The sequence below is a fragment of the Idiotropiscis lumnitzeri genome, chromosome 14, assembly GCF_059441095.1.
Source record: "Idiotropiscis lumnitzeri isolate Australia: NSW breed Sydney's pygmy pipehorse chromosome 14, RoL_Ilum_1.0, whole genome shotgun sequence".
Classification (NCBI taxonomy): domain Eukaryota; kingdom Metazoa; phylum Chordata; class Actinopteri; order Syngnathiformes; family Syngnathidae; genus Idiotropiscis; species Idiotropiscis lumnitzeri.
In genome coordinates, this window is record NC_142404.1 from 875,722 (window position 1) to 897,684 (window position 21,963).

General features: G+C 47.3%; 1 protein-coding gene across 1 annotated transcript in view; it reads right to left on the reverse strand.

Moving 5' to 3' along the window:
* Nucleotides 1-4,498: 4,498 nt before the first annotated feature.
* LOC148323099 (transmembrane protease serine 3-like) overlaps nucleotides 4,499-21,963 on the reverse strand; it is a 56,517-nt gene continuing 39,052 nt past the window's right edge. The window contains exon 5 of the mRNA XM_088314324.1: nucleotides 4,499-4,642. Coding sequence (XP_088170450.1) covers nucleotides 4,607-4,642 — 36 coding nt within the window. The 3' untranslated portion in view covers nucleotides 4,499-4,606. The remainder of the gene's footprint in view (nucleotides 4,643-21,963) is intronic.

Consider the following 21,963-nt stretch of genomic DNA (forward strand, 5'->3'; position numbering starts at 1 on the left):
ATTGTCACTCACCACCTCGTCCGAGATGCCAAATCTAGCAAAAGTTGCTTTCAGTCTTTGTATGACTTGAGAAGTGGTGGTTGTTGGTAGGTGCAGTATCTCCAGGAACCGCGAATAGTAGTCTGAGACCACAAGATAGCACATTTTTTCATGTTCAAGTCTGGCATGACTCCACCATGGTCTTGAGTTATTTAGAGAGTCCAGGCCACCATACTGACGTTTGAGCCCTTTCTCTGCACTTTGACAGACCTTGATGTCCCTCATGTATCCTTTGTAAGATCTCTGCCCTCAATTCCCTTGGAACTACAATCCTGGTTCCTCTTATTATGATTCCATTGGCTTCTGATAGCTCATTTTTCACTTTTGTGTAGTCTCTAATCAGTATCAGTACTTTCCTGTTATACTCTGGCCAGCCTGACCTGATGAATTTGGCAACCTCCTGCAGTTCACTATCAGTTGCTTGTGGCCCCTCTGATGCTCTCCATCTTTGCTGGAGATGCTGGGACACTACGCAACACTGTAGCTACATAGCAGGCCACATCTTCATGCGTGTCCGCACTGTGCGTTACATGCGCTTGAGAATCACGAGAGAGTCTGCCACGATGAGGGTCTTCCCAGGCACATATTCTGCTTTTGCGTTGTACCTCAAGAGTCTCATCAATAGGCGCTGGCAGCTTACAGGAACATTGTCTCGGCTTCGGCTGTTGACGAGTGGCACCAATGGTTTGTGGTCCGTCTCAAGCCTAAACTGATCCATGCCACAGAGGTATTCATCAAATTTTTCACATGCCCACACGCTGGCCAGGCGTTCCTTCTCGATCCGCGCATAGTGTGTTTCAGCTTCTGTGAGAAACCTGGAACAGTTTGCTACTGGCTTCCATGCTTCTCCATGGAGCTGGAGGAAAACCCCACCCAGGCCATAGCTGCTCGCGTCCGATGACACAGCAGTGGGTCGAGTGACATCATAGAAGGCAAGAACTAGTGCAGGTGTAAGCATCTTTTTGATGTTCTGAAAGGCTGACTGCTGTGAGTGATCCCACATCCAAATGTACTTGCTCTTCAAAAGCTCATAAAGTGATAAACCTATAGTGGATAGGTTGGGGACATACCTTCCAAGATAGTTCACATGCCCAGGACTCTCTTTAGATCCTGAACATTTCCTGGTGGTGCAAGTGTAACGAGTGAATGGAGGTTGTGGGATGGTGAATGAGTGGGCGTGTTAGGTGTGTGGGTGAGTGTGTGTGTGGGAGGACGTGAGAGTGAATTTCTCCCCCAGGTGCCTCGGATCGTGGCCTGATGAGCACCTGCCAAGCCCAATTGGCCAGGGAATGATGAACTGAGGTATAAGGACGGTGCCACCGGAGGATCGAGAGGCTTCTCGCTATTCAAACTCCTCGCCACGCATGACTTCTGCCAGAGGCTCCTCGCTACGCAAACTCCTCGCCATGTACGATGTCCGCCGGAGGCTTCTCGCTAAGCCAGCGATCGCCACGCACAACACCTCGCTACGCAGACACTCGTCACACAGGTCGCTCGCCAGAGAACGCTCGCCAGAGAACACTCGCAACGCATGACGCCCACCACGCACGAACGCTCGCCAGCGGACGCCCGCCTCTCACGACGCTCGCCAGCGAATGCCCGCCTCTCACGACGCTCGCCAGCGGGACGCCCCAGTCAACAGGACGGGACATCCAATGACGGTACATCACGCTCCTCACCTCCCCAAAAGAAACTGTCCTATTCGCACCGGACGCGGAGAGGCGAATCTCCGCAACGTCGACTGATCACCATTCCCCCCAATCCCATCTCGAGGACGCTTGACAGCTGGACAGCAGGAAAGGGGGCTACGTAGGTTTTATTAATTAGGGCTTGCTTATTTTACGGTGTAGTTTTATCCACTGAGTGTTTTTTTTTTTTTTTTTTTTTTTATATTAAAAGTAGGTCGGCGACCCACAGCTCGGGTGGGGGTTTTAGTAGTTTTCGTCTGTCACCTCTCAATGAGTGCAGTGGTTTTATCTTTCGTGTGGGTTTGACGCGCTTTTAATTTGTTTTTAGTGTGGAGTGCAGTGTCCGTTAGATCGGTGGCAGAATCACATGGCCATTCCCCTTTTTTTAAGGGGAGTCCAAATCCCACTCAACGTAGGCCCTGCGACCACAGAACTGACTTCCACCTCTTTTATCGTTTGTTTTTTTTATTTCCGCTTGTTGAATAAAACAGTGTTTTATTACAAAGAAATCCTTGTCATCTTGCTGTGTCCCAAGGGTACAACCAAAAAAAAAAATAAAGAAAAAAACCTGTTTCGTTTTTTTTTTTTTGCACTACCTGGCAGCTTTTCTGGATCCGGCCTGACCCCGGACTGGTCAATGAGCTGTCCCAGAAAACGTAGCTGACTCTGTCTGAAGGAACATTTGTCCTTATTGAGTTTCAGGCCTGCTGACTCGACGCGCTGGAGCATCCTCTCCAACCTCTCATCATGTTGCTCCATTGTGGTTCCATAGACGAGAATGCCAACCATGAAAACTTCCACACCATCCAGTCCTTGTCACGTCTCTAGCTTTTTCCGTTGGAAGATCTCCGGCGCACTTGAAATGCCAAAACAGTATCTGCCGAAAGGTGTTATAAAAGTTGTCAACTTGCTGCTGTATGGATGTAGTGGTATCTGCCAAAATCCACTTGCAGCATCCAGGGAGGTGATCACATCTGCTCCACTCAACTTGGCAGTTATTTCATCGGCGATGGGCAGGATGTATCGCTCCCTTTTGACTGACTCATTTAATCGCTTCGGGTCCACACATATCCTGGCCTTACCATAGCCGCACACCATTCGGTTGGTTGTGTCACCCGTTCAATAATGCCAGCTTTCTCCATCCTGCCTAATTCCTCTTTCACTTTGTCAAGCATTGGGAAGGGCACCCGGCGGGCCGTGTGCACAACATGTGGTGTAGCATCATCCTTCAAATGGATTTTGACAGGCTCAGTTTTTAAAGTACCATGCTCACCAAAAGCTTGTTGGAATGGCATGTGTCACTTCATCCACTCGTCGTACTAGGTTCATTTTTACTGACAGCGATCTGCTCAGTAGGTTACTGACAGTTGGGCCGCGCGATACATATGCTTCCAATGGATATTTTTTTCCCTTGTAGCAAACCGTGGCCTTTTTGCGACCCAAACACGATAACCCACCTCCTGGGCTGTCGAGGGAAATTTTGGCTGGTATCAGGGCTCGTGGTGGGGTGAGTTTCCTGAATGAATCCTCACTCAGTGCACTGACATCTGCTCCGGTGTCTATTTTAAACTCCATCAGTGTGAAATCTACCTCAAGCTGCACTGTCCACTGTTCTTTTTCCTCTGCACTGTGCACAGAAGTTAGGTAAAAGGATGCCTGGTCTGTCTGTTCAGTCTCATAAATTTCATTCTGTGGCACATCTTTGCCCATTGGCCAATTTTCTTGTAATAGTTACAAGTAGATCTCATTGCAGGACATTTATCACCTTCCACGATTTTCATAATTTCCTCCCCATTTCTTTTCTTTTGTGTCACTTCCTCTCCATTTATTTCCTTGTCCTTCTTCCTCGTCCGCGTTGTACGTCGTGCACTTGCGCCGTAGAATCTCCTTGCAGGCTTACTTGTGCAGCGACGATATGGTCGTGGATATTTTCCTCCCTATTCACACCGAATTCGCAGTGTTCCGTAACAGGGTCGTTATGAAGCCTTCTCACTTGGCTGCTGGATACATTGGTGGAAACATGCCCTCTCATGTATAACATTCCTCTGCGGGAAAAAATAGTAGTCATCAAACTTTTTCACCACGATGCTGAAGTCATCTCTCTGGCCCTCTTCGGCAAACGTGTATGATTTATATATATTTTCTGCCTCATTGCCCATGGCATATATTGGGCAGCTCACCTGGACTCTTCTGTCATCCTTGTCCAACTTTGTGGAGAGTCTGAACTGCTCGAAACGTTTCCTGCGGCCATTCCGTTGGTTTATCGAACGAAAAACTCGCCAGGGGATTAAACTTTGGCATGACGAATTCTTTTCTCTGCAAGTTATCCCACTCCTGACACCATGATTATTATGATCCAAGTCGAGTTTATTCGTTCAGACTCTTTATTGAGTGTCACAGGTGGTATTGACAGGAACTTATCGCGCATGAATCCTACTGCCGTAAAGCGTACTGCTGCCGGGATTGTGTCCCCACACAGCTGCAAAGCATTTTAATTTATAGCATATGTGACAGTATTAGTACAATAATCTCATTTTTTTTCATGGTGCTGTTTTTGTTTAATATGTTGCTAAGTATGCACAGCAGAAAATCAGTCAGGTATTGCTAAAATAGATTTAATTAAATGTAAAATGTATATGCATAATATGTATATATATATATATAAATATATATATATATGAGTTTCATAAATGTGGTTGAGGATAGTTAGTTTGCAAATGTAACGTCACTTTTCATGCTTATCTTTCTTTTTATCACACATTACGTTTTATCCTGTCTGTTTGACTTAGAGCTTTCTGTTTTGGAATAAAGAATCTCTTGACTCTTACTTGCATTGTTTGCTCGGCTCTCTTGCACGCAGTCTCCATTGAAAAGGTGATTTAGTTGATTGTTGCTGCGTTCTCAGACACTTCCCTCTGGGAAAACAAGATAAAAACGTTTTAAGTCCCTGTAAAGTGAAAATAAATATTTCTTGTAACACACCACTGATAGGTTTGTCAAATTTGAAAGGTGAAAATAGTCATCAAGTATGTAAAATTTGGCTTTAAAATTGTGAAAAATCAAGATGTTCTCTCTGCTCTTAAGTGCTGTGTGCATCCATCCATCCATTATTCTCAGCGGCTTTTTTTCACAAGGGTTGCAGGAGTGCTGGAGCCTATCCCAACTTTCTTCGGGCAGCAGATGGGATACACCCAGAACTGGTTGCCAGCCAATCACAGGGCACAGAAAGACAACCACTTGTGCTCTCACACCTAGGGACAATTTAGAGTGTTCCATTTTCCTACCATGCATGTCTTTGGAATGTGGGAGGAAACCAGAGAACCCGGAGAAAACCCACGCACATGCAAACTCTACACAAGAAGGCCCGAGCTGGAATCCAACCCTGTAACTGCAATGTGAGGCTGACGTGCTAACCAGTTGACCATTGTGCATGTCAGCTAAATGCACTGAAACTTTATTCTTACCCTACTTTCAATCAAATACGGTGGAATCTCGACTCAGAATGACCTTTAAAAAAATAGTTGCACACAAAGCTTTTGTAGAAAAGGTCCCTCTCATTACGTATGTTTGGTTTTGCGAATCGTCTCTGTATGGATGAGTGGATGAATCTGTGATGTTTTTCACACTATTTAACCATCATTGAAATGAGTTCGCCGTGCTGTTTTTTTTTTTTTTTAAACATTTATTTGACTCAAAAATCCCTGAAAGGTTACTCTTGCCTGCAAACTGTAACGTTCCTGTTTTCAGTAACTGAAAACGAGGAAAAAGGCAAGACTCTAAAGTGCAGATCAAGGCAAGATGCTTTTAACAAAGGGTTTATTTACAAAAAAACGCTGGGCCGACAAAGTTCAACAAATGACGCTGGTTAAACATTTAACAGGGAATAAACGCTGAGAACGAAAAACGCTTGCAGAAAACAAGGCGCAAGGAAAAGTAACAACGAAAATCGCTTGTTTCAAAAGACAAGGTAATTAAATTCGCGTGAGGATTATACAGAAACAAATAGCAAAAATGAGAAAAGTACTTGGGGCTATAACACAAGATAATATGGGCAAAACATGCCGTCTAGTTATTCAACACACTTGGATACAACAATCATGAGCAATGTGAATAATCTGACACATTGGTCGTCAAGCAAGTCCTTAAACAGTCCATGGTAATGACTGGGATGAGCCACAGGTGCGTGGCTGGAAGGCAAACCTCCCAGAACGACTGATGGGCAGACAGAAAAATAGAGACATGACACAAACAAAGACATGACACAAATGCATCAGAAAGCCCACATAAAACACATCTGCTCCACGGCATTAATAGACAGCTGCTGTGTGTGCAACTGGAAGTTCATCTTACAGGCACACAATTGATCTAATCACAAGGGTCATTCTGTGTCATTTAATCAGGGGCATCCCTGATCTTCTCAGAATGTCCTGTAAAAATTCTAGTAAAAAGACACTTGTTAATAGGAAAAAGCCAAAATATGAAGTGTCCATTATTATTTTCTCATGAAAAATTGAATGTAGGGAAATTGAAATTTATACTTTTTTTGTATTAATGCTCTGAAAACCAGTGACGGGCCATGCATTTCACGCCTAGGCCTTCAGTGAAGTCAGAATCAGAAATCCCTTTATTGTCATTGTACTCAAGTGTGCAACGAGATTAGAGTGCTACATAGTCCGACTTGATTAAATACCTCTCAATAATGTTGAGAATGGGCGGCATGGTTGCCGACTGGTTAGCACGATGGCCTCACAGTGCAGAGGTCGTGGGTTCGATTCCAGCTCCGGCCTTCCTGTGTGGAGTTTGCATGTTCTCCCCGTGCCTGCGAGGGTACTCCAGTTTCCTCCCATATTCCAAAAACATGCATGCTAGGTTGATTGAAACTCTAAATTACCCCTAGCAATGAGTGTGAGCGCAGATGTTTGTCTATGTGTGTGCCCTGCAATTAGTTGGCAACCAGTTCGGGGTGAACCCCGCCTACTGCCCGAGGATAGCTGGGATAGACTCCAGCACACCCGTGACCCTTGTGAGGAGAAGTGGATAATGGATGGATGGATGGTTAATATTGAGTATATCACGATATTATTATTATTATTATATTATATTATCAAGTATTTCATATTGAACAATATTGATATATATATATATATTTAATTTCTTTCTTTCTTTCATTGCTTCTGGAGCTTTTTAAAAAATGTTTGAAAATGGAAAAAGATGGCGAGGGAATTATATTTTTTGTTTTAATATGGTTTGTGTATGGGAGCAGTTCTGTATGACAAACATTAGACATTAGAGTTAGAAATAATTATATTAAATGTCTCTGTAATACCGCTTCTGAGAGAATGTAGAATGGTTAATTTGAATCTTGAGATGCATTGTAAATAAAGAGCATACGAAATTTGGATATATGCCAATAAGTGTAATTTGGTGGCATTTTTATTCAATCTAATCAAATTGACATTGCAACACCAGTCCAGTCATGAATGACACTAGACTCCCCGCAAGCTGTCCTGCATAACAAGTCCCATCCAAATCGGATGTTCCATTTTAATATAAGTCACCTGAAATATGCTTACTTCAGTCCTGACTTTAGAAAAAATATCCTTTAGCTATTGTAATATCAGACAAGTTTTGGGCTACACTAGACTACCCCACTTGTCAGTCAAAAGTGGTCCCATCAAAATCTGATGTGGCATTTCAAAATAAAAGCTGCCTGAAATCTGCACATTTCACTGTCATCAGGCCTGATTTTAAAAAAATCATTAAAAAATATCCTCTAGCTATCGTGATACCAAAGCAGTTTTGGGAGACACTAGACCACCCCAGATTTCCATCAAACTCTGATGTGGCATTTCAAAACAAAAGTTGCCATCTGTCATCGGGCAGTAGGCGGGGTACACTGAACCGGTTGCCAGCCAATCGCAGGGCACACAAAGACGAACACCCATCCACGCTCACACTCACACCTAGGGACAATTAGAGTTGTCAATCAACCTGCCATGCATGTCTTTGGAATGTGGGAGGAAACCGGTACCCGGAGAAAACAGAACGCAGGCATGGAGAGAACATGCAAACTCCACACAAGAAGGCATGAGTCTGGATCAAACCCAGTACCTCCGCAGGCCACCATGCCACGTGTGAAACAACTTAACAAGCAATTAAGTTAAACTCGAGGCGACATCTACACCATCGTTGTTACGTGGCGCATCATTCTCTACAGGATGCACTGCAGGGAAAAAAAAACATTTAATCACGAAGATCTCATTATGTATTGGTAGCCAACTCAGTCATTTTGCTCGTAGGCTAATATAGCTACTACATACCGCATTTGTTGCCTCTGTTATAAGGCTTTTAATTTTTTTGCATCTCCAGGAATATTTGTTTTTTAACTTTCTTTTTATGAATCAACAGTGTAGAGCAGGCATCACCAAATGGCACGGGATGATTCGGACCGGACCCATGGCCAATCTATGATGATTTTTTTTCAGGGCGCATTCGCAAACGTTGGCGCTGCAATTCTAGTAAATACGGAAAAGGCGTCACTGATTTGAGCCAATCAAATCTTTTGTTTACGATCCACTGCCAATTGCGCAGCAGACCGGAAGAGAGTGCTGCTGACAGTATGCCTTGCTAAAAAGTTAGCGAGGTCGATGCGTCTTGTTTTAAATGAATGGACGGAGAAATTTAGTTTCGTTCTGGCTGCAGCCAATTCAAAACCAGTGTGCATCATATCCTCCGAAACCGTCGCAACATTGCGAAGCGCCACTACGAAACAAAGCACCGCCCTTTTGTGCACAGTTATCCGCTGACGTTTGAGGTGAGCGCACGCAAAAACATCGAACTTCAAGTGCAGTACAACAGATTTTTACATTTCGTTTACATCCCAGCGGCATGCAAACAAATATTCAGTAAAAGTATCATGGATTTTGGGGAAACATAAAAAAACGTTCAAGTGATGGGGAAGTTGTGAAGCAGTGCTTAAATGCGGTTGCACAAACATTATTTAAAGGAAAACACAAAGCCCAGATGTGTGAAATAATCTACAAAATCCCAATGGCCCTGACTCCGTTCCAACCCAGATTTAAGTCACTGGCAGGGCAGTCACAAACTTATTTTTCTCATTAAGAGAAGTTAAAAAAATATTCAAAAGAAAAAGTGGTGTCAAAGCTCATTTTGAATGAGTTTTTCATGATTATTGATTGTGTACTGAACATGTTGACCTGGTTTTCTTGGATAATTAGGCTTTCTGTTTTTGTTAGGCTGATAACTCTTTGATTTAAAAAAAAAAAAAAGGTAAAAGATGTTAACTCAATGCTTAGCACTTGATATATTTCTGCAGGAGATATTTTACAGTTTTTTTTCTGGAAGTGGCACCCTTAAATTCCTAGAGCCACATTTTCTTGAATGTGAAATAAACGCCTTATATTTGTTTGATTGGCAAAGGTGTTTAATGGGAACATTGCTAAATATTTAGTATATAAGTGCGCTCTGTTGAAAATGACTAAATATTGAAACTATATAAAAATGTGAACATAGGCTAGGCATTAAGGGAAGTTGGACTTTGGTTCGGACCTTTTAATTGGAAGAAATTTTCGTCGTGGACCTCTGTGACTTTTAATTGAATACCTCTGGTGTAGAGCAATCCTTGACAGAACAACAGAGTAAAGTAAGAAAATATTAGAACTCAAAAACAAGAAAAATATATACCGTTTTTAACGGACTAAAAGCCGCTACTTTTTTCCTACATTTTGAACCATGCGGCTAATACAACGGTGCTGCTTTTCTGTGGATTTTTCTTTCACCGTAGAGTACTCCATAGGTCAGAAAATACGGTAAATAAATCAAGATTTTTTTTTCTCTTGGGTCTTTTGTGTTTTAATTAGCAAAGTTATTGTCGTGTTAAAAGGCACTGTTTAAACAATCTGTATATGTACCTTTATGTGCATTCACAATACAAAATCATTCTGTACATGCAAGATACATGCAGTTGTACACCAGGAATGACAGCAACAGGCAGAAAAGTGAAACATGGATATGTATCTGTGTGGACATTAATATTACAACAATGCAGTATTCTGATCAATTAAAGATATGTCCTACTATGGGCCTACACCTCTTTTCAACAACATCAAACCTCAGTTGTAACTTTGCAGTTAAGGCCTCAGTATCATAAACCTCCCTAAGCTTCTGCTTCCACAGTGACACCATGGGTGGCCGAGGTATCATCCAATTTATTGTCACACTTTTCCTAGCTGTCATCAGGAGTATATGCAGCAGGTATTTTTGGTCTCTGTTGTAAATATCAGCTTCAGACGGAAGATCGAAAAGGATCCGTTTTGGTTTGAATGATAAATTGATTCTCTATCGATGTTGCTCTTAACCTTCCAATAAGGAAGCAATTTCGGAGAATCCCACAATATATGCGAATGGTCGCCAACCAATCCACACCCCCTCCAGCAATATTTTACTGATGTGTCGTTCATAACCCAAAAGGGGTACGAAAAAAATCTTGCCTTCATCTTCCAGTCAAATTCCTTCCAAACATTACTGCCAATCCACATTATGACACCCCGTACATATTTATTCCCACTCCCGATCCTCAATAATAACATTCAACTCCATTTCCCATTTAGTTTTGATGTAAAAAGTATTGTCTGTAGGATCCAACAATACATTTCTGTATATATGGGAGAGATGCTTTTAGGTAGGCACATTGATCACATTGATTAATTAAGTTTCAAGGTTGGATGGCGCTCTCTTAATAATAGTCCAATCTTTGTAATTTGTTACATGACTAAGATAAAAATATCTGAACATGTCACTTTGGGGAAGTTAAAATTGCTCTTTTAAATATAAGAATGGTTGAAAAACATAAAGTGTCATAAAATAACTGGTCAGTAACTCTCAGGTTATTGTTTGCCGACCTTGTAAAGGTGATATCTGACATTGAGGGAGGGAAGTCCAGATTTCTAGAGATCTGCACTACCCGTGAGAGTGCCATGCGTCCTCTAATTCTTTTTTGCATTATTGACCATACTTTTAACGTGTGCCTCACCCATATATTTGTAATTTCCAGTTTCTTTCGGGCCTGGGTAATCAAAAACACTAGCACTGATAGAGGAACAGTTGGCAATGAGTTTTGCTCTATGTTTACCCAGCCCAGCTCTCTGTCACTGGTAATCCATGCAACAACTGCTATCAATTACGATGCCCAAAAATAATATCGTACGTTGGGGAGACCCAGACCACCTCTGTTCTTCCAAAGAATGAGTGTTTTAAGTGTCACCCTTGGCCCCTGCCATATAAATTTTGATAAAAGCTCGTCAAGCATGTGGAAGGCTGATGACGGGAAATTAACTGGGAGGGGTTGGAATAAGGTACAAGTCTGGGAAGCAGATTAATTTTAACGGCCTCGATTCTATCCAAAAGAGATAATGGTAGTACATCCTATCTTTCCAATTTGTTACTAAATGTCTCAAATAATTTATTATAATTTGCTTTATATAATTGTAAAAGTTGGGGAGTAAGCGTGCATCCCAAATACTTGCATCGATCACTGTTTGAGCCTCATCTAAACTATTGTAATATTATTTGGAATACTACTTACCCTACATTTACTGCCAAATTACTCATATTGCAAAAAAAAAAAGCCATAAGGGCAATATCCGTCTCTAAATACAATTCTCCTACAAATGCCCTCTTCCAAAGGTATGGTCTCCTAAAGCTTCCAGAATGTAACATTTTTCACAACTTATGTACAATGTATAATGTGGTACATAGGCTAAACTCATTCCACTGTACTCTTCCTCTCACCTACATAGTACTCGGAACAGGGAGCACTTGAAAGGGAAATATAGGAAATTAAAATCCACTTGATTCAGTATGTTGTAGAGGCCCACAAATTTGGAATGAATTGGATAATGAGATAAAACAATCTGCTACACATCCTATATTTAAAAGAAATCTGAAGCGCAAGCTACTGGAGAATTATGCACCTGAAGATTTTGCAGCCAAATGACTTAAAGGTTGAACTTTTCTCTTTGACATGGATTACTGAGTTATCATTGGTTATTATTTAAGTTGAAACATACACGAACTGGTCCATCACATCTGTTTTAGCACCACCCTGAAATTTTGATTTGCATGTCTTTTTGTTTTCTTATAAACTATGAGCCGTTGCCAGCACTGTAAACTTCTTGTAAATTACGTTTATATTAAATTGATTACGTCAGTCCAAGATGAATCTTTTGTTTGGTGGTGTGTTGGATCCTTGTTCATAAGCTTTTAGACTCAGAGGGAGTCCATTTTTCACATTGTAAACACAGTATTTTGTTTTGTATACAATATTAAGTGAAAATAAATATTCAATCTGAAGCCCTGATTATTTCTGCGGAAGGTCAGTCACCATCAACACTTGATTTTTTACCATAATTCTTAAGAATTTGCATCAGAATGGGCTGGATTCTCAACAAATAATAGTATGTCATCAGCGTACAATGCTATTTTATGTTGGTGCCCACCATCATCATGTATTCTTTGTATAAGGGAATTTCTTCTGATCAATTCTGCGTGTGGTTCAGTGCTAAGCGCAAATAATATTGGCGAAAGTGCGTCCCCCTGTCTCGTCCCCCACTCAGCTTGAAGAAATCGGAACATTGTTCATTAACCCTAACTCTCGACCCCGTGCTCATATAAAACACCTGGATCCAACACAAAAAAAGTTTCATTAAAGCCCATATGGATTAATGTTTGGTCCAGAAAATGTCCAATCCAGCCTGTCTGGCATCTAGCCTGAGAAATAATGATGGAGTCCTTCTGGCCGTGGCATAAATTGCAAGTTGAGGGCCCGTCTAACATTGTCAGTGCCACATCAACCGGTGATAAACCCTATCTGGTCTGAATTGATTCATTTCTGTGTGTATTTTTGTATTCTATCTGCCAAAATAGAGGTAAAATTTTTTTTTAAATCCTGACATAGCAAACTTAGGCCGATGACCCATGCACTGAAAAGGGTCCTTTACTTTTTTGTGTATAACTGTAATGATTGCCTCACACCAGGTTTTGGGGGGATCCTTAACATCTAAAGCATAATTATACACCCGACACAAAATTGGGGCCCGCTCCCTTGCAACAACTATATAATACTATGTCGGGTATCTGTCAACCTCTGGGGAAAGCATTGTTTTTTAAATTACTAATGCAATCTATTATTTCCTGTTCCATTATGGGGGACCACATCATCTCAGCCTCATCCCATGACAGTCTATTCAATTGAATCAAATCAAGAATTTTTGTTATTTTGTCCTTCTTCCCCATTACTACTTGAGCTTCATATAATGTTTTGTAATAATCGTCAAATTCTTCTGCAATTTCTTTCGGTTGCGAGGTAGTTCTTTGTGTAACGGGATGTTTAATTTTAGGTACCACCCAATTCAATTGAGCTTTCCTTAACTGAAAAGCCAATAGTCTACTCGCTTTATTTTTAATTATTTCCCTTCTCATAATTTCTTTTCACGAATTACAGCATTCCCTCTTCCTTGTATGTAAGTAGTTCATCCAGCTTTTCGCTTTCCTGATGTAACAATTCTAATGTGTCCCTGCATCCCGACGTCTTGTGTTCCATTTCCAACCTCTTAATTCCCACCTCCAATGAAATTCGTTTTGCCTCCCTCTGTTTTTTTTACTGTTGACGTGATTTGAATGAACTAATTAGTCACAAAAAAATTCCATGATTAATTGTGATTAATCACATTTTTCAATTAATATTTTTTGCAAAGCTTAAAACAAATATTTACTTGAATAATATATTGGAATTGATACAAAATCACCAAATATGAAGTATATTTAATTCAAAGACCGTTTTAATAGCTTTCTTGGATTCTTGAATACAATCTAAATGGAGACATCCTTACAGACATTTTTTTTCAAAACATTTCTCAAAACTACCCACAAGTGCCACACTCCAGCAGTGTTGGTTTGCAAGGCCCAGTGGTAACTTAAACAATGTGTTTCGTTCTGTGACGTGCTAAAGACAGCTAATATGGCACAATATTTGCACAATATTTTTAAGTAAATCAAACTGAGTTAACTGAGTTAAAATATTTAACTGAGAAAATTTGGGATTAATCACCTGAGTTAATGCTTTAATTTTGACAGCCCTAACATTTAGATGTTCAGTCTCCAGTATCAAAATTGTCTTTCTTGATCTAATTTTATGTTCAACACAACTGGGCTATGATCCGACAGAGTCATCTATTTCAGACCCTATCATTTTATGTACATCAGCCTTTGAAACAAGGAACATATGAAGTCAAGCATAACTCCCATGTACCTGGGACCTATATTTGTAGGTTCTGTCTCTGGGGTTGTGATATCACCACGCATCAATCAAGCCAAGTCTGTCCATCATTCCCAAAACTGCAACAGATTTTCAAGTTTGACATCCTTCATCTGCGATTCTGTCTGCCAAATTCTTCAAGAAAATTGGCCACCTCATCTGGCTGCTCTCAACGTAGAGGAGCAGCGGCTCGACTCTGAGTTCCTCACGGATGACACCCAGCGGAGGAAGCTCATTTCGGCCGCTTGTATCCGAGATCTTGTTCTTTCGGTCACGACCCATAGCTCGTGACCATAGGTAAGGGTAGGAACGTAGATTGACCGGTATATCGAGAGCTTTGCCTTTTGTCCTAAAATCGACAAAAGCTCTTTTTTCATGATATGTCCAGTCCATTTAAGGAAAAAAAACCCTGCAGTCCTGCTCTGTGACAATGCTAACTTAACGGCCACCGCGCCTGGAATCCTGATTCTCCCATCTGTGCTTAGCCAGCTCCCGCTCCACTTTATCCCATTTGTCAATCCGGATCTGAACATCCAAGCTCCTAATCCCCGGGGCAGCGTCCATCACGGTCTGGAAGGTTTTCTCCTCATAATCCACTGTCATTCTCAGCCGCGCAAGCACCTCATCTTAATATTTTTCTCCTTCAGCTGTTTCACGACGTATCTGACCTGGGGGCGTCCATATTCACACTACACTGTTTTCATGCTTGCTGCAGGATCTGTTACGTCACGTAGTCTGCGAAACTCATCACTATGTTCTCGGTCAATCTTAATGTCCATCTCAGTTAGCGAGAGTTCTGTCAACACCTTCGGTAGTAGCTTTTTAACAAAATCCACTATATCTTTCCCCTTTCTTTCCTCGGGAACCTGATACAGTCACAAGTTTTGCCTTCTGGCCCAGTTTTGAAGGTCCTCGCACCTTTCCAAGAGTTCAGCTTGGCGGCGAACAGAAAACTGATGGCTTTTCGGAGGGCATCGGAGATCTATTCAGTGGTAGATATACGCTCCTCAGCTTCCATAACCCACTTATCCAGCTGCGTCAGTTGTGCGCTCAGAGCTTCTATTGAAGTTTCCAATCTCTAAATGATTCGTTTGTTTGGCCTTTAAACTCCTTCACATCCATCCTCATGAGTGAAATGTCCTCCCTTATATCTCGATTTGACTGGACGATAGTTTATAAGCAATGACTTTTGCTGACTTCAAGACTTTTGTCCTGTGTCCATGCATCGACTTCCTTCAAGAAGTAATTAAGATTTGTCATTCTGGGCTCATACCATTCACTTATGTCGGACTGCTGTTCCCCCTCTGTTAGGAGATCATGCACAGATTGATGCACCTCCTTGAATTCCCGTATGGCAATCCTATAAGATTCTAGGTCCTGTTCAAATCTCTCCATATCGAAATCATCATTAGAAATATTCATCCATTCCTTAAAGCAATTCATTTTGCGAGTACAAAATCCCATTTTTGCTTTACGGGACTTAAGCAGTTTTTCAGTTTCTGAGGCGCTCATGGTGAAGTTTTGTATGACAGTTATTGCTTCTCAATTGGAACCACTCTGTTTTCTTGCACACTGCAATTCGTTTTAAATGTTGATTATTTCAATTAATCTGGTGCTCACGTGGCTCCTTAGCTTGTCCTTTAATTACGGTGCTATTTTACATCCTTTAATCCATCCTCAATTTAATTCATATATTTAGTCCTTAAATTGACAGCTATCTAAATATATTTAAATGATCCAATTTTGATGCGCACCGTAATTATTTCAACCTTCAATCAGTTGATCTTTGTTTTGAATCAAAAGTCATCCATCCACAGAGTGAAAGAGTGCAGCGCAGCCGTCACAGAGTGAGAGAGAGTACAGCGCCGCTTTTCCAGTGCAATTCAGCGACCTTGCTAGGCTCTTGCAACAGTTGCGACCTTGATCCAATTGTTTGACGTGTGTCGCATTCCATTCACATTTCAATCATCGGAGCGTCAGATGGCCAATATTTCAAAGCGTTTCCAAATGCGATCAACACAACATCAGCAGTCCATTCATTAATGCGGGTTACTCACGACCGATGCATCAACCCAACTCAGTTCTGCTGTCCATTAATGGTAATCCGTGGTTCAGACGAAGTATTTGACTTGTGTAGTGGCCTTCCGTTGTTTCAAAATAAGCCACTCGTGCGGGGTTAAAGACGCAGTCACAATTGAACGAGTGGCGATCCAAGTTGTCAATTTACTGTAAACTGTCATGACCCGTGTCGGTCACGGCAGGGTTTTGTTATTGTTATTGTCACGTCCCATGCCATGCTTTTGTGTTATTTGTTTTGTCAGCTGAGCGGGGCGTTTCCCCTCAGCACTCGTTCCTCACCAGCCACGCACCTGTTCCCGTTACCGTCACACACCTGATCCCCATCTGCTCACTTAATCAATGGACTATTTAACCACCCCTTGCCGACAGCTCAGCGTCTGAACATTACTCCACACCAGGACTGTCACTGCTACCCCGCTTGGCTCCCTGTTGCTGCTCCATTGAGGACTGTCACAGACGCTCCCCGATCTCGTTCTTGCTCTCGTTCCCGTTCACGTTCATGTCCCTCAGTATTTGTCACTCTCTTTGTTCCTCGTTCTTGACCCAGTTTAGTCACGTTTTAGTTTGCCTTTGTTATTTTTTGCACCCTGCCACGTTGTTTGTCTTTGTTTGATTCAGTTAATAAATTCCCTTTAAGGTTACCCTTTTCCCTGCTTCCTCGCATCTTGGGTCCTTCTCCACCTCGCCGACCGGCGACCTTGACAGAATGTTCCGACCCTGTCCGGACCCCGCGGGAAGCTCACGGCGACGTCGATGACGCCGCCGCTCCAGTTACCACCCTCCTCAGCCTGCCGACCAACCCCGCCCCCTTCACGTAGGTTCCTTTTTTCGTTCTGTTTTTCCCCCTTCGTTCCACGATCACGATAATGACTACCCACCTGTCGAACCTGATTTTGAAAATGATTTTGAGCACCCTGCTATTTCACCGCCTCACGTTTTAGTTGACTCGGATCATGAGTATGATTTTGAATATATATACAACCTTTTAGATGCCCAGCGCGACCCGGTTTCTGTTAGGTCCAGTCACTTTCCTCCCCCCGAACAATTTCTGTCCCCTTTTTCTTTTGACCCTTTTGAGACCACCTCCCACGTTACCTCGCGTCGTTCACCTCGCCCTAAATCACGAAAGTCACGTAAATCACGACCACGTCGTTCACCTCGTCCACTGTCGGTTTCCGCACCTTGTCACGTCCCCCTTGCGTCTCATAGCTCACGTTCACCAGCCCCTGTAGTCCCGGTCCCTCGTGTCCGTCGCGTCTCCCGTTCCCCTGAATCCCTATGGCGGCAGGCTGATAGGGATCAGGTCCCCGACCCGGCTCCTCACGAGCTGCAGCCTCCCGACCCAGCTGCTTGCAAGCTGCAGCCTCCCGTCCCGGCTCCTCGCCAGCTGCAGCCTCCCGTCCCGGCTCCTCGCCAGCTGCAGCCTCCCGTCCCGGCTCCTCGCCAGCTGCAGCCTCCCGTCCCGGCTCCTCGCCAGCTGCAGCAACCCACACAGCCTCCAGAGTCCCACTCCGGCTCACCGCCAGCTGCTGAGCCCCGTCCCGGCTCCCCGCCAGCTGCTGATCCCCGTCCCGGCTCCCCGCCAGCTGCTGAGCCCCGTCCCGGCTTCCCGCCAGCTGCTGAGCCCCGTCCCGGCTTCCCGCCAGCTGCTGAGCCCCGTCCCGGCTTCCCGCCAGCTGCTGAGCCCCGTCCCGGCTCCTCGCCAGCGCTTCAAGTCCCTGTTCCGGCAGAGCACGTCTTGCGTCCGCCCCAAGTTCACGTTCCGGCGGAGCACGTCTTGCGTCCGCCCCAAGTTCACGTTCCGGCGGAGCACGCCCTGCGTCCGTCCCAAGTCCAAGTTGCGGCGGAGCACGTCTTGCGTCCGTCCCAAGTCCAAGTTGCGGCGGAGCACGTCTTGCGTCCGCCCCGAGTCCCTGTCCAAGCGGAGCACGTCCTGCGTCCGCCCCGAGTCCCTGTTCCAGTGGAGCACGTCCTGCTTCCGTCCCAAGTTCACGTTCCGGCGGAGCACGTCCTGCGTCCGCCCCGAGTCCCCGTCCCAGCGGAGCACGTCCTGCGTCCGCCCCGAGTCCCCGTCCCAGCGGACCACGTCCTGCGTCTGCCCCAAGTCCCCGTCCCTGCGGAGCACGTCCTGCGTCCGCCCCGAGTCCCCGTTCCGGAGGAGCACGTCCTGCGTCCGCCCCGAGTCCCGGTTCCGGCGGAGCACGTCCTGCGTCCGCCCCGAGTCCCGGTTCCGGCGGAGCACGTCCTGCGTCCGTCCCGAGTCCCTGTTCCGGCGGAGCACGTCCTGCGTCCGCCACAAGTCCCTGTCCCCGCTGCGCCCGGGCCGCCGCCGCTCCAGATCCCTGCCTCGGTGGCGCCCGACGACCCGCCGTCGCTCCAATTCCCTGCCTCAGTGGTGCCCGACGACCCGCCGCCGCTTCTCGTCTCTGCCTCGACCGCGCCCGACGACCCGCCGCCGCTTCTCGTCTCTGCCTCGGCGCCGCCGCGTCTCGTCTCTGCCTCGGTGCCGCCCTACGAACCGCCGCCGCTTCAGGTTCCTGCCTCGGTGATGGACGACGATCTGCCATCGCGTCTCGCCTCTGCCTCGGCGGCGCTCGGTGGCCCGTCGCCGCTCCAGGTTCCTGTCTCGGCTGCGCCAGGCCCGCCGCCGCTCCAAGTTCCTGTCTCGGCTGCGCCCGGCCCGCCGCCGCTCCAACCTCCTGCCTCGACTGCACCCGGCGACCAGTCGCCGCGTCTCGTCTCAGCCTCGGCGACGTACTCCAGGTGGCGACCAGGGCCTCCCGGCCGGCCGCCTGAATGGCCACAGCTGGACTCCCTGGTCTGGCCCCCCGGCCGGCCGCCTGAATGGCCACAGCTGGACTCGCTGGTCTGGCCCCCCGGTCGGCCGCCTGAATGGCCACAGCTGGACTCGCTGGTCTGGCCCCCCGGTCGGCCGCCTGAATGGCCACAACTGGACTCGCTGGTCTGGCCCCCCGGTCGGCCGCCTGAATGGCCACAACTGGACTCGCTGGTCTGGCCTCCCGGACGCCCGCCTGACCAGTCCTTTGATTGCGGGTCGTGATCCCGCCTTCCGGCCCCCTTCCGCCCACCCTCGTTTTTGGACAATTTTTTTTTTTGTTTGTTTTGGGACGTCTGGGATCCGTCCCTTTAGGGGGGGGTACTGTCATGACCCGTGTCGGTCATGGCAGGGTTTTGTTATTGTTATTGTCACGTCCCATGCCATGCTTTTGTGTTATTTGTTTTGTCAGCTGAGTGGGGCGTTTCCCCTCAGCACTCGTTCCTCACCAGCCACGCACCTGTTCCCGTTACCGTCACACACCTGATCCCCATCTGCTCACTTAATCAATGAACTATTTAACCACCCCTTGCCGACAGCTCAGCGTCGGAACATTACTCCACACCAGGACTGTCACTGCTACCCCGCTTGGCTCCCTGTTGCTGCTCCATTGAGGCCTGTCACAGACGCTCCCCGATCTCATTCTTGCTCTCGTTCCCGTTCACGTTCATGTCCCTCAGTATTTGTCACTCTCTTTGTTCCTCGTTCTTGACCCAGTTTAGTCACGTTTTAGTTTGCCTTTGTTATTTTTTGCACCCTGCCACGTTGTTTGTCTTTGTTTGATTCAGTTAATAAATTCCCTTTAAGGTTACCCTTTTCCCTGCTTCCTCGCATCTTGGGTCCTTCTCCACCTCGCCGACCGGCGACCTTGACAGAATGTTCCGACCCTGTCCGGACCCCGCGGGAAGCTCACGGCGACGTCGATGACGCCGCCGCTCCAGTTACCACCCTCCTCAGCCTGCCGACCAACCCCGCCCCCTTCACGTAGGTTCCTTTTTTCGTTCTGTTTTTCCCCCTTCGTTCCACGATCACGATAATGACTACCCACCTGTCGAACCTGATTTTGAAAATGATTTTGAGCACCCTGCTATTTCACCGCCTCACGTTTTAGTTGACTCGGATCATGAGTATGATTTTGAATATATATACAACCTTTTAGATGCCCAGCGCGACCCGGTTTCTGTTAGGTCCAGTCACTTTCCTCCCCCCGAACAATTTCTGTCCCCTTTTTCTTTTGACCCTTTTGAGACCACCTCCCACGTTACCTCGCGTCGTTCACCTCGCCCTAAATCACGAAAGTCACGTAAATCACGACCACGTCGTTCACCTCGTCCACTGTCGGTTTCCGCACCTTGTCACGTCCCCCTTGCGTCTCATAGCTCACGTTCACCAGCCCCTGTAGTCCCGGTCCCTCGTGTCCGTCGCGTCTCCCGTTCCCCTGAATCCCTATGGCGGCAGGCTGATAGGGATCAGGTCCCCGACCCGGCTCCTCACGAGCTGCAGCCTCCCGACCCAGCTGCTTGCAAGCTGCAGCCTCCCGTCCCGGCTCCTCGCCAGCTGCAGCCTCCCGTCCCGGCTCCTCGCCAGCTGCAGCCTCCCGTCCCGGCTCCTCGCCAGCTGCAGCCTCCCGTCCCGGCTCCTCGCCAGCTGCAGCAACCCACACAGCCTCCAGAGTCCCACTCCGGCTCACCGCCAGCTGCTGAGCCCCGTCCCGGCTCCCCGCCAGCTGCTGATCCCCGTCCCGGCTCCCCGCCAGCTGCTGAGCCCCGTCCCGGCTTCCCGCCAGCTGCTGAGCCCCGTCCCGGCTTCCCGCCAGCTGCTGAGCCCCGTCCCGGCTTCCCGCCAGCTGCTGAGCCCCGTCCCGGCTCCTCGCCAGCGCTTCAAGTCCCTGTTCCGGCGGAGCACGTCTTGCGTCCGCCCCAAGTTCACGTTCCGGCGGAGCACGTCTTGCGTCCGCCCCAAGTTCACGTTCCGGCGGAGCACGCCCTGCGTCCGTCCCAAGTCCAAGTTGCGGCGGAGCACGTCTTGCGTCCGTCCCAAGTCCAAGTTGCGGCGGAGCACGTCTTGCGTCCGCCCCGAGTCCCTGTCCAAGCGGAGCACGTCCTGCGTCCGCCCCGAGTCCCTGTTCCAGTGGAGCACGTCCTGCTTCCGTCCCAAGTTCACGTTCCGGCGGAGCACGTCCTGCGTCCGCCCCGAGTCCCCGTCCCAGCGGAGCACGTCCTGCGTCCGCCCCGAGTCCCCGTCCCAGCGGACCACGTCCTGCGTCTGCCCCAAGTCCCCGTCCCTGCGGAGCACGTCCTGCGTCCGCCCCGAGTCCCCGTTCCGGAGGAGCACGTCCTGCGTCCGCCCCGAGTCCCGGTTCCGGCGGAGCACGTCCTGCGTCCGCCCCGAGTCCCGGTTCCGGCGGAGCACGTCCTGCGTCCGTCCCGAGTCCCTGTTCCGGCGGAGCACGTCCTGCGTCCGCCACAAGTCCCTGTCCCCGCTGCGCCCGGGCCGCCGCCGCTCCAGATCCCTGCCTCGGTGGCGCCCGACGACCCGCCGTCGCTCCAATTCCCTGCCTCAGTGGTGCCCGACGACCCGCCGCCGCTTCTCGTCTCTGCCTCGACCGCGCCCGACGACCCGCCGCCGCTTCTCGTCTCTGCCTCGGCGCCGCCGCGTCTCGTCTCTGCCTCGGTGCCGCCCTACGAACCGCCGCCGCTTCAGGTTCCTGCCTCGGTGATGGACGACGATCTGCCATCGCGTCTCGCCTCTGCCTCGGCGGCGCTCGGTGGCCCGTCGCCGCTCCAGGTTCCTGTCTCGGCTGCGCCAGGCCCGCCGCCGCTCCAAGTTCCTGTCTCGGCTGCGCCCGGCCCGCCGCCGCTCCAACCTCCTGCCTCGACTGCACCCGGCGACCAGTCGCCGCGTCTCGTCTCAGCCTCGGCGACGTACTCCAGGTGGCGACCAGGGCCTCCCGGCCGGCCGCCTGAATGGCCACAGCTGGACTCCCT